At 24.9% G+C, this 11,376-nt stretch overlaps 1 protein-coding gene across 1 annotated transcript; it reads left to right on the forward strand.

Moving 5' to 3' along the window:
* The first annotated feature begins 716 nt into the window (after window positions 1-716).
* LOC118444059 (L-lactate dehydrogenase A-like 6A) lies at window positions 717-10,106 on the forward strand. The gene is made up of 6 exons (XM_035871902.2): window positions 717-875; window positions 5,469-5,586; window positions 7,869-8,042; window positions 8,223-8,396; window positions 8,560-8,801; window positions 9,930-10,106. Exons 1-6 carry the CDS (start codon window positions 717-719, stop codon window positions 10,104-10,106), a joined length of 1,044 nt encoding a protein of 347 aa, XP_035727795.1.
* The last annotated feature ends 1,270 nt before the right edge of the window (window positions 10,107-11,376 follow it).

The following is an 11,376-nucleotide window of genomic DNA, read 5'->3' on the forward strand; positions in this document are numbered from 1 at the left end:
TAATCGCAAAATTGAAATTTTTGTTCATTCGCCATCTTTGAATATTTATATATATATATATATAATTTCAAACAAAAAATTCATGATTGTGATTGACGCCATTTAAAAATTTCATTATTTTAATTTTTATTTAGAAATGAAAAGTCATATCGTATCGGGATTACACGTGAATTTTTCTTTGCAAATAATTTCATTTCTATTATAAACTTCAAGTCAATTCAAGCATTCATTAAAACGGATGATAATCGTAATTACAAACACATAAAAATTTAGATATTTATACGAATCGTAAAGGTTAAAAAAAGGTTTTCAAAGTATCTCAAATAGTTTCGAAGATAATCATCTGTTACATTTATTGCTCTATAGTTGGCATTAAATCCTAAAAAAAAAAAAGAGAAGAAAAAATTAGTTCTATCTAAATTCAAGATAAGTAACAATGATAATTTCACGACGACAAAGATCTCGGATCTAATTTCAAGTCGTACATAAATGAGACCGTAACGATATCTCGAAATTCTTTTATTGTTCTAACCATTTAATATCCCGTAACATCAGATACGCATAGATTTAAATTGATAATAATATTAAAAATTACAAGTGCCTTAGTCATGATTTCTCGATTTATGTTCAGGTTTCATTAAAGTATCACAATATCGATAAAATAACTATCGAAAGAAATCAGGTGTGTGTGTGTATATATGTAATTTTCAATAAAAATGAATGAAGGAAAACGAAAAAACGAGACCAATGAAAATACGGCATCATTCTTGTTATCAAAACATGCGGATTATATTCCGGACGATCATCGAGTCAAGGTTGTTATCGTTGGTAGTGGTCCCATTGGAGTTGCTACCGCTATTGCTATACTTTTTAAGGTATTCTTTTTATAACATTATTTCTTTATCCCACGATAGATTGAAATAACCCGTCTAGATATAAATAATATGAAAATTTCTTTTTTTTTTCTCAAAAATTTTCCTCCAAAGTATAACAAAAAAAAAAAAAGTATTATTTATTACAAAGTGAAAATCTATCGAAATCGATGAACTTAAATTAAAAAATTTAACAAAGAAAAAAAAAATATATATATATATAAATAAATAATATCTTATTTAAATCTTGTTCTATAATATTTCTAATTAAAAAAAAAAAAAAAAGAGATAAAGAAAGAAAGAAAGAAAATAAAAAAAATAAAGAAAAAACGTCAACTATTATAATCATAATCATAAATTTTCAATCGAGTTCGATATAATGAAATAGCGATCGATTTTATTTTACGATTCATTAATCATTGAATAAATCATATAGTAGGTATAATAATAACAATAATAATAATAATAATAATAATAATAATAATAATAATAATAATAATAATAATAATAATAAATCAAACATGAGAGAATATAAAAGATAATAAAAAGGGATGTAAAACCGAACGTAGGATTAAGATATTGAAAATCGTTCGATGATAATCCTTCGTCGAACATCATTTGAAAATTATTGACACTGATTAAAAACGAACATGTGTTATCGAGTCGTAACTATTCAAACATGATTTGACGATAAACGAAGAAAAAAGAGAGAAAGAGAGATAAACATAGAGAGAGAGAGAGAGAGAGAGAGAGAGTGAGAAGGTTGATTGATTTTTAAAAGAATCTAAAACACAATAAGTCGTAACAATCTAAACGCGAGCCTTATGTGAATTGAGTGACTTGAACGTTCTCGCCCACGTGTTGGCTTGCAACGTGATTCGTATTTGTCCAAGTTGGATTCATCGAGACAACTAGGATTTGGAAATAAGTGAGGAAGAAGAAGAGGAAGAAGAAAAAGAAGAAGGAGAAGAAGAAGAAGAAGAAGAAGTAGAAGAAAAAAAAGAAGAAGAAGAAAAAAAGTCAGTTCACGTTGGCGGATCTCTCGAAGGATATCTTCGAATCGTGGCTAACAACAAAGGACGAGAAGAGTACAAGGAATGGTCTTCCCTTATACCACGTGTCTTTGGTTTACCATCCCTTCTCCATGTATATATATATGTATATATATATATATATATACGTGTTTATACGTGTGCATTATACGTGCATATACATTTTTATGGGGAACGGGGTCCTGAATGTAGGCTCGTTAGTGTGCTGGATCAAAAAGGCTATTATGCAAATGACCAACGAAAGACCAGAAGAGGAAATTTGGCTACGAGAAGAAGAAGAAGAAGTAGAAGAAGAAGAAGAAGAAGAAGAAGAAGAAAAAGAAGAAGAAGACAAGGAAGAAGAAGAAGAAGAAGACGAAGAAGAAGCTCGAAGGATGGTAAAAAAGAAAAAGAAGTATATAAGAAGAAGAAAAAGAAGAAGGAGAGAGACAGAGAAAGAGAGAGAGATAGAGAGAGAGAGAGAGAGAGAGAGAGAGAGAGAGTGAGAGTGAGAGAAAGAGAGAAAGAGAAGAAGAAGAACGTGCTTCCTTTCGCTCGTTATCGGATCGTAACGCGAGCATTTACACGTCGACCAAGCGCCCCCGCAGGATACCCAACCAACTGATTTATGTTAGTCACCTACGAAGGAAGCTGAAATCCATACCCGTCTACGAGGACACGTTGACCACCTTATCGTCCTTTCTCATCCAAAAATTAAAACCGATTTCCTTTTCATTTGCGTTCCATCGTATAAATGATCACTTATTATTTTTCTAGATCTTAAACTAATAATATTATAATATTATTATATTATATTATTTTGTTTGATTGATTCTTTACGATATGACATTTATGAAATTACATTAATTTAATGTTTATTATTATGAATTTATTATTATGAATTCTTTTTCTCTTTTTTTTTTTTCTTTTATATATCTAAATCATTGGAATATTCTTCTTTTTCTTCTTCTTCTTCTTCTTCTTCTTATTATTATTATTATTATTATTATTATTATTATTATTATTATTATTATTATTATTATTATTATTATTATTATTATTATTATTATTATTATCATTATAATATTAAATATTATAATGAACAATATATTATTCTGTTTAATAGAATATTATTACTATATATTGAGTTTCAAAAAATTATTTTAATATTAATTTACATTAAAAAATATTTACTATATATTGGACACATAAAATTATAGATAATACATAATATATAATAAATCATTTTTTTTACTTAATATAAAACAAAAATAATATAATTATAATTATTTAGAATACGTTCAAACGATTTAAAATTTTTTAATTAAAATGAATTAAAAATTCGAAATATAAAAAAATAATATAATTATAATTAAATACAAACAATAATATATTTCAAAATAAATAGCTCTTTCTCTCTCTCTCTCTCTCTCTCTCTTCTCTTCTCTCTCTCTCTCTTCTCTCTCTCTTCTCTCTCTCATCTCTCTCTCTCTCAAGAGAATTGGAATGCTAAGGTCATTTATATTTTAGATTTAATATAAAATATAAAAATAATATAATTATAATTAAATAAAGACGAAATATATTTTAGAATAAATAGCTCTCAACAGAAAGAGAAAGAGAGAGAGAGAGAGAGAGAGACTGAGGTAGATATTTAATGAGAAAGAGAGAGAGAGAGAGAGAAAGACTGAGGGAGCTATTTAATGAGAGAGAGAGAAAGTTGGAATGTTAAGCTCATTGGCGTCATAGCGGAAGTCATGCTTGATGAAGTATGGTGATTAAACGGCATGGGGAATAACAGATTGGAAATATACAGGAGGTGTGATGCGATAAATTAAGAATCCGGTTTTGTAGTTCGCCGCACAGTTATGTCTTAACGCACCGTATGAAAGCACCAGATGTCAGAGAAAAATGTGTCCATCTGTTCGTACGGTCGTAAGGGTAAGGGCGAAGGAACTATTCAGGAAACACTAGAAGCTTTTTCGGTTATATCGGATGAAGGAAAATTTGTTCGGAATAAAAGTTAATACGCGAAAATAAAAGGGTCTATTACGTTTTTATGATGTCATTTAAGTTGTCGGACCATGAGAACGAGTCGTTAAAACGAAAATCGTTATATTTTTTTTTTTTGTTTTTCTCTTTCTCTTTCTTCTTTTCCCTTAGTTCGGTTCCCTTAGTTGCCTTTTTTTCTTTTTTCTTTTTTTTTTTTTTTCTTTTTTCTTTCTTTCTTTTCTTACAATTCACCGCCGAGGAAATTTTCAGTCGTAGGAAGCATAAATATAAAAAGAAGATTGTACGTTCAGTTTTTCAAATATCATAACTTCGCGTTTTACATTTATATCAATTTGGTCGATCAATAATTTTTTAGTAAATTTTTATTTCTAAATAAGACAATGATTTCAAATAAATTCAAGAATTTGTTTATCCTTCAATTAACTTTGGATAAAAGTTTCAAACCAAACAAAAGTTTATTAATACTAATGAAAATTATATTGATAATTAAATATTAATAAATACTATAAAAATGTATACTTAATGAGTGAACGAGAGAGAAAGAGAGAGAGAGAGAGAGAGAGAGAGAGAGAGAGAGAGAAGACATAAGATACTCATTCAAGAATAAATTCAAATGTTTTTTAATTAGTTTCATTAAATTGTTAAAAATTGAAGACATAAAAAAGAATTTATTATTATTAACAAAAATAATATTATTAATTGAATATTGAAAAAGGATATAAAAAAATGTATACATAAAAATGGACAAAACTTTTTAATATATCTAAATAATGATCAAAAAGAAAGAGAAAAAGAGAGAGAGAGAGAGAATGAATTTATAACATAATTATTTAGAATACGTTCAAACGATTTAAAAATTTTTAATTAAAATGAATTAAAAATTCGAAATATAAAAAAAAAATAATTCGCTAAATATTAACGAAAATGATATTATTAATTGAATATTAAAAGACGGTATAAAAAAATTTATATATAAAAATCGAAAAAACTTTTCGTTATACCTAAATAATAATGAAAGAGAAAGAGAGAGAGAGAGAAAGAGAGAGAGAGAGAAAGAGAGAGAGAGAGTGGTAGAAATAGCATAATTATTCCAAAATGAACGATCGTAAATAAGACAGGGTGTCGACGAGCAAACGGACAAAGTTTTATATCACAGAAAGGTGTGCTTCGAAAAAAAAAAAAAGAAAAAAAAAAGGAAAAAAGAAAGAAAAGAAAACAAAAGAATTAAAAAAAAAAAAAAATAACCTGATCAAGCTCTAACGATCATACGCATTAGGGGATCGCCTACTGCTGTCCGAAGTAACGATCGATCGCTAGCACGTGGAAACTTAATGCGATTCCCGTGAGGGCTTGATGCACTCGATTGCGTAACGATTCTCCCTACGTACTTTATAACAAGGTTGCTCATCCGCCATTAGCACTAATAACTATCAGCATCCGTATAGAGAATACAAGGATAATATTAATTATTCTCACCTGTCTCCACTTATTTTCACTAGCTCCTTTTAGAATCACTTCTTTCTCTCTCCCTCTATCTATCGGTTTGCTTCAGCGTCTTGCCTCAGAACTGGTCTTCATAGATATAAATGAGGATCTTGCCAAAGCGGAAGCAGAAGATATTGGGCATGCTGGTACATTCCTTGGCAATCCAAAAGTCATCGGAACTAAAGGTACTTAATGAAAGATTTTTTCTTCTTCTTTTTTTTTTTTTTTTTTTTTTTATTATTATTATCGAGTATTATATACATATTTATTTATTTAATTATCGTTACGTTATTTTCTACTAATCATAGAATAACTTTTGAAAAAGATAGCTATTTTTGTTTTTGTTTTTCTCATTATATCCACAATTAGTTATTAAATTATAATTTTAGTATTATTGAAAAATGGCATCTTTATTTGGGATTAAGTTAAATTATTACTTTTTTATAAGATGATACGTATTTAATTATTATTATGTTATTTTTTGTTATATAATTTTTTCGTTAATCTTAAAATAACTTTAAATAACTATTTTTTTGTTGTTGTTGTTGTCTTTCTTATTCTTATTAAATCCTTAATTAGTTATCAATTATGATTTTAGAATTATTGACAAATGTATCGCCATCTGGTATTAATTTAAATTAATCTTTTCTGATAATATTAGGATAATTTTATAAATTCAAAAAAAGATTCGATTCAGAACTTCGATGATGCAATTAATTAATAAAAATATTATTTTGTCAATAATTAGTTAAAACTTAACAATTAACGAATAATTTATAATTATCGGAAGTTAAACCAAATTATTATCTTTTTGATAATGTTGAAATAATTTTTATAAGAGAGATTGTTATAATTTTCACACGTATTTAATTACCGTGTGAAGAGATTTGGAATTACCAGTTGTCTTCCTTTTCATTAAATCTTTAATTAATTATTAATTAAAATTTTGCAATTATTGATAAATGTATTATCAGATACTCAAGCTAAATTATTACTTTTTGATAATATTAAAGTAATTCGATGAATTCGAAAAAGAATTAAAAAGCAACAATCATTTTCTAAAAACATAACATTGCTCAAATTATTTTCTTTTTAATTAATTTGTGATTAATTTGATAATTATGAAGTAATATACAATAAAGATGTTAAACTTAAAATCTCTATTTTCTGATAATGTTATAATAACTTTGGATGCGAGAGAGAGAGAGAGAGAGAGAGAGAGATTGCTATTCAAAAATTCCAAAATTATTTTAATGATGCAATTAATTTTTTACCAGAATTCTTAATATTATTTCTCTTCTTAATTAAATTCTTAATTAGTAATTAATTAAGATCTGATATCCATTGGCTAATTTACATTTTTCTAATTTTTATCTGAATCATTATTTTCTGATAATATTAGAATAAATTTAAAGAGAGAGATTGCTATGAATTTAAGAAAAAAAAAAAGAGAATTGTTATTTTAATGATGTAATTAATCATTTAACAAAATTTTTTATAATTATTTTCGTATTAATTAAATCCTTTAATAATGACTAATTGAATAACTATCAGTTTAAATGGCATTAATTAATGTATGTTTTTTCAATGATTTATTTCCTAATAATGTCAGAGTAATTTTAAGTAATATAGCTGTGAATTCAAAGAACGATTTTTATTTTGATTTCCTATTATAATTAATCATTAAATTTGAATTATTATAACAATTTTCCCATTAATTAAAATCGTAATTAAAAAATTAATTCCTAAGTATTTATAATACTAATTAATATCATAACTTTCACATTGTATAAAATTTTTGTAGACATGAAAAAAGAAAAAGATCGAATTAGAGAAAGTTAATTGATTAACATTAAAAGTATATATATATATAATTAAAATAAAAATTTTGTTATTATTATAACGCAAATAACATTGGTTCGATAATTATATAAATTATCTTAAAAGAAAAAAAGAAAAAAAAAAAGAAGATCATTTTTATATAAAAAGAAAAACATCGATATTTAATTGCAATTAGATTGAAATAAACAATGAGCCATTTTTGTTTATCTTTTATTATTTCTCGAATCAGTTTTACTTTCATGCGAGAAAACGATCTATCCATCATTCGTTTGATATTGCATTAACTATCATAACATTTGATAGTAAATTTTCAATACACGAACGTGTGAAATGAACGTGAACGAGCAATTTCTCTCTTATAATAATCACAATCGAAATTAATCCCATTATATATAAATCTACGTAGTTCCTTGTTGCCAATATATTTTCTCCTTTCTAAACTCTGATAATAAAGTGGATATATGATTATTATTCTAGATATATTATGGCATTTCCACTACGTAGAAATAATAAATCCATTGAATTTCTCAACATCTTCATCATCTCATAATCGTCAATCCAATTATTCCTTTTTTTTTTTTTCATTGAACTGACACTATAACCCATAACCGTTGCCTTTTGTTAGATTATGCCTCGGCAAGAGACGCCGCGGTATGCGTGATCACATTGGGCGATAAATCGCAAGCGAATCAAGATCCCGCAGAACTACTCGAGTGCAATTTAAGTACATTCAAAGTGGTAGTACCTAACGTAAGCAAATATGCGCCTAACAGTGTCTTGGTGATCGTCACCAAACCAGGTTAATTTCAATTCTTATTAACTTTGTCCTTTTTTTTTCCAACAAAAATCAACCATCTATTATTATATATTATTATCGTTAAGAGCATTTTCTCCTTTTCCTTCTTTTTTCTATTTTGTTTCTTTATTCTTGTTTTTTTTCTTCTTTTTTTTTTCTTTTTTTTTTTTTTTTGGTATCCAGTCGACATAATGTCCAACGTGGCCATGAAACTTTCTGGTTTCCCACCAAATCGCGTTATTGGATTGGGAACATTCTTGGATAGCTGTAGATTTCGATGTTTCATAGCTGACAAATTGGGAGTCGCTGCTAGTTCGATTCAAGCGTCTATCATTGGAGAAAATGGATCGTCATCTGGTAATGAAACTTTATCCTTTTCTTTTGATTTTTTTAATTTTATTTTATTTTATTTTATTTTATTTTTTTTTTCTGTCTTCGTTAATTTCATTGTTCAGAACGAGTTGACGTTGAAAATATATATCGTCGATTTATCATACCATTTCTTTCTTATGTACCATAGTACCGATTTGGTCCGCTGTTGGAGTAATGGGCATGAAACTGAAGGATATCAACAAAGAGATTGGTACCAAGACGGATCCTGAAGCTTGGAGCGAATTGCACGTTAAAGTTATTGACGCTGATAGCGACATCATCACTGGGAAAGGTTATTGCAACTGGGCAATTGGAATATGCGTTAGTGAGATCGTTGATGCTATTGTGAGAAACACGTGTATCTGTGTTACAGTATCGACCTATCTTAAGGTTAATTATTAATACCTCAGGGGGTTGAAATAATAAGTAAACAACATTAGTATTGTTTTACTTAAATGTATAGACATCATGCATTGATCTATTCAATACTATATTATCGTTATTATACTAGTATTATTTATTTACATGTTATTGTTTTATATTTTATTTATATATAAATATATATAAATAAAATACTCATTATTTAGACATTAATTCAATTGAACTGTTGGATCAATCCAATATTATATTATTAAATAGTCTAATTACATCAGTGTTATTTGTTTAAGTATATAATATCAAATATTTTGATATATTATATATAATTATAATTATAAATATAATAATATATATAATTATAATTATAATTATAATTATAATTATGTAAAATTATAATCACTGTACTATTGAATTACGTTTAATAATTTGTGGCATATATTAATTATTGGCCAATCAAATATCTCGCTATTAAATTATACCTGACAATTTAATATTATTTATTTCAATATAAAATATTTAATAATGTGACAATACTTATCGCTCAATTCAATACTATACAATTGAATTGCATTTAATAATATCAGTATATTGTTAATATTTTTTTGATCGATATTATTTATTAATCAATGCTAAATATTTTGTAAAATAAATGTCAATTATATACGAATATTTTGTTCAGTATAAAAAATTAAACATCAGGGTTACGTCGTTTATATTACGTATTGATATTTAATTATAAATACTGATCATTAATAAAATAAAATACTGATTAAATATTTAAAAATATTCATACAATTAATAACAATTTCTATTTAAAATTTGTAATATTTTAATATATTATTTATTGTCCAATCTAATCCATTCTATTAATAATAATTTTATACGATTGGGTTAGAATTATTAGTCTAACAATACTAATGTTTTTTATTTAAATATAAAATATCTAAAGTTTTTATCTCATTGATCAATAACAATTAAATAATAAACCATAATTAAATATATATTTATATATATTTAATTATGGGTTATAATTTAATATATAATTAAATATATTATTACACATATATATATATATATATAAAATTAGATATAAAAATATTGAATTGACACTATCATTTAATGAAATCATTAAAATTTTAGGGTTGTCGTCATGGATTAGATAAGGATGTTTACATGTCCTTACCTTGTATAATTGGTCGAAATGGCGTACAATCTCTCGTTAGATTCCTTTATACAAAAGAGGAACAGGAAATGATGGAAAATTCATGTCGTAAGATTTACGAAATGCAGAGATCAATTTTGGAGAATCTTTTTTAATTCAATAGTTATATATTTCTGTAATATTATATTTAAGATATTATTTTTCATATTATCTAAAAATACATATTGATAATCCATCAATAAATATTAAAGTTCTAATAAATTAATTTTGAAAAAGTTGTAATATAAAGAATCCCTTCTTAATTCAATAGTTATTTATTTATCTATAATATATGGTGTCCTTAAAGTAAGTATTTATTTTGAGAAAAAAAAAAAAAAGAAAAAGAAATTAATTATACAAAAAATATTTTTATAAAATTATAGTTATATATTATTATTTGTATCAAATATATTCGATATAAATAATTAATGCAAAATAAATTTAATATAAATTTTAATGATATGAAACATTATTTAAAAAAAAAAAAAACCAAAAATTTTCTAACATGATATTATTATATATTTAAACAAAATATATCTCCAAAAAGTATATATAATAACAAAATATATGAAAGAAATGTCAAGTAAAATATAGCTTAAGTTAGAATTAAAAATTTTTATATGTTCCAATGAATCGATTTTGAAAAAGCTGTAATGAAAAATCCTTTCTAGTATAATTTTAATGTATACTTCTGCAATATTATCCTTGAGACATTTAATTTTGATAGTCATTAAAAAAAATGTATCGATAAACAATCAAAAGTTAAATGTAAAAAAAATTTAATAAATCGACTTTGAAGATATTAAAATCAAAACTTTTTTTTAATTCAATTAGATTGTCTACTATGTTTAATTTTGTTCTTGTTTAATTACTATTTAATTTTATTCTTGAGATATTAGTTTTGATGATTTCTAAAAAAGAAAAAAAAAAAAGCGTATTAATGAGAAATTAATGAAAAATCGACTTTAGAAAAACTAAAGTGAAAAATCATTTTTAATTCAATAGTCGTATACTTAATAATGTAACTATTAATATAATAATATAAATAATTTTCAATTCAATAATTTTCTACTTCTATAATAATGTTATGTTATTATTATTTATTTAGGTTAATATTTTTCAATATTTAATAAGTATTTTAAATAATTATACGATCGGTATATAATATAACAAAATATCGGTACATAATATAAATGACATAATCCGTATGGTTAATTATTTATACCGACAAAAAGATATTTATATATTTTGCAAAATACTGATGAAATAAATAAAAGTAAATAATTTCCAATTCGATATTCGTATACTTCTATAATAATCTATACCTTTTTATTTATTTAAGTCAATACTTTTAAAAAAATTTAATAATAACTAAATGATTCAAAT

This window comes from Vespa mandarinia, chromosome 21 (assembly GCF_050613455.1).
Source record: "Vespa mandarinia isolate Hongniang chromosome 21, ASM5061345v1, whole genome shotgun sequence".
Lineage (NCBI taxonomy): Eukaryota > Metazoa > Arthropoda > Insecta > Hymenoptera > Vespidae > Vespa > Vespa mandarinia.

What these genes read in the sequence shown, in the direction of transcription:
- LOC118444059 (XM_035871902.2), top strand. Translation starts at nt 717, where the DNA reads ATGAATGAAGGAAAACGAAAAAACGAGACCAATGAAAATACGGCATCA. An exon ending in CTATTGCTATACTTTTTAAG is followed by an intron (nt 876 to 5,468) that starts GTATTCTTTTTA and finishes GGTTTGCTTCAG; the next exon opens with CGTCTTGCCTCAGAACTGGT. An exon ending in CAGTATCGACCTATCTTAAG is followed by an intron (nt 8,802 to 9,929) that starts GTTAATTATTAA and finishes TTAAAATTTTAG; the next exon opens with GGTTGTCGTCATGGATTAGA.